The sequence below is a fragment of the Cicer arietinum genome, chromosome 1 (genome assembly GCF_000331145.2).
Source record: "Cicer arietinum cultivar CDC Frontier isolate Library 1 chromosome 1, Cicar.CDCFrontier_v2.0, whole genome shotgun sequence".
NCBI lineage: Eukaryota > Viridiplantae > Streptophyta > Magnoliopsida > Fabales > Fabaceae > Cicer > Cicer arietinum.
The window spans coordinates 29,236,391-29,237,955 of record NC_021160.2 but is presented as its reverse complement, the minus strand read 5'-3'; the positions used below and the strand labels follow the sequence as shown (position 1 = coordinate 29,237,955).

General features: G+C 36.5%; 1 protein-coding gene across 1 annotated transcript in view; it reads left to right on the top strand.

The window, feature by feature from the left end:
• The window catches only part of LOC140918796 (uncharacterized), a 1,654-nt gene extending 952 nt beyond the window's left edge, over positions 1–702 (top strand). The window contains exon 2 of the mRNA XM_073363592.1: positions 259–702. Within this exon, the coding sequence (XP_073219693.1) occupies positions 259–702 (444 nt within the window). The remainder of the gene's footprint in view (positions 1–258) is intronic.
• The last annotated feature ends 863 nt before the right edge of the window (positions 703–1,565 follow it).

Below are 1,565 nucleotides of genomic sequence, written 5' to 3'. Positions count from 1 at the left end.
AGAACAGAAATGCAACATCTTTTGACATTGATGGAACGCGACAAATATGTCTATCGATATAGGAAGGTAGAGGGTTCAAATGAGTTGAGGGATATCTTTTGGACTCATCCAGACGCTATCAGTCTTGTAAATAATTTTCACATAATATTGATTTTGGATAGCACATACAAGACATGTAGGTATCGGATGCCATTACTTGAAATTATTGGTGTTACATCTACAGAAATGACATTTTGTGTTGGATTTGCGTATCTGCAGTCTGAGCGTGTTGATAATTTTACATGGGCACTACAAATGTTGAAAGAACAGATTACAGGTGGTGAAGTTGAAGTAATTGTTACTGATAGAGATCTTGCTTTAATGAACGCTGTTGAATGTGTTTTTCCAAAGGCGGTCAATTTATTATGCTTGTTTCATGTATGCAAAAATGTGAAAGCAAAGTGCAAGATGACTGTTTTTCCAAAAAAGAAGCAGGTGCAAATAATGGAGGCATGGGAGGCTCTTGTTTACAGTTATGATGAGACTCAGTACTACATGAATTTGGCTAACTTTGAAGGAATTTGTAGTAGCTCTTCCATCTTTAATGATTATGTACATGACCAGTGGTTAATTCCTCACAAGGAAAGATTTGTTGAGGCGTGGACTAATAGAGTTATGCATTTTGGGAACACTACAACACAAAGAGTTGAGTCGGCGCACTAGAGTTTGAAACGGATATTACAAGATAGCATTGGTGATATATGCAGTGTTTGGGAAACCATCAATAGCATGATTGTATTACAACATAGTGAGATAATATCATTGTAACACCCCGTTTTTCAAAGCGAGGGTATATTTTTTTTTTAAAGAATTAAAATAAGGTAAAATACTTTTGGATAAATATTTAAGTCGTAACACAACGACAAATAAGTCAACAGAATTTACAAGCAGCGGAATCGTTTTTGAAATACGAATCCAAAGTATTTACATTTCAAAAGGTGGTACATAGACCCCATCATAACAAAATGTCAAACAGATAATATCAGTAAGTACAGTTTTCCAAATCAAAATACTCCAACCCAAAAAGTAGGACGTCTAGTCCCTATACATCAACCTAATCTGATCATCCTACCAAAAAACTATACACCCTGAGTGATCTCCACGCGCCCCGTGAGATCCTCCTAACGTAGCTGCAGTCAAGCGTTCCCATCTCCATTCTCGTCCGTAGGGTACGAACCGGTAGGATCGTCCTGACTCTCATCTGAGGGCAAAGCCCAGATTTCCACAATAATTGTAAAGGGTCACCAACCGAAATTAACAGGTAACACATAACATTTAAGTTTTAAATGCACAAAATAACCTTTCAACTAAGCATGCACCTTAAAAGGATTTTCCATATGCTAAAAGTTCATATAATGCTTGCCAATTAACAATGAACTCAAAATGAAGTTCTCAAACCATCAAGTAATACATAACTGACCAAAGCATTGATAAATCAATTGAGCAATCGATTATCTAACTCAAAATAAGGACTTTTGCTGAGCCAATTGATTGCCAAATCGATTTGGTCAGTTCTGCTGCGTTTC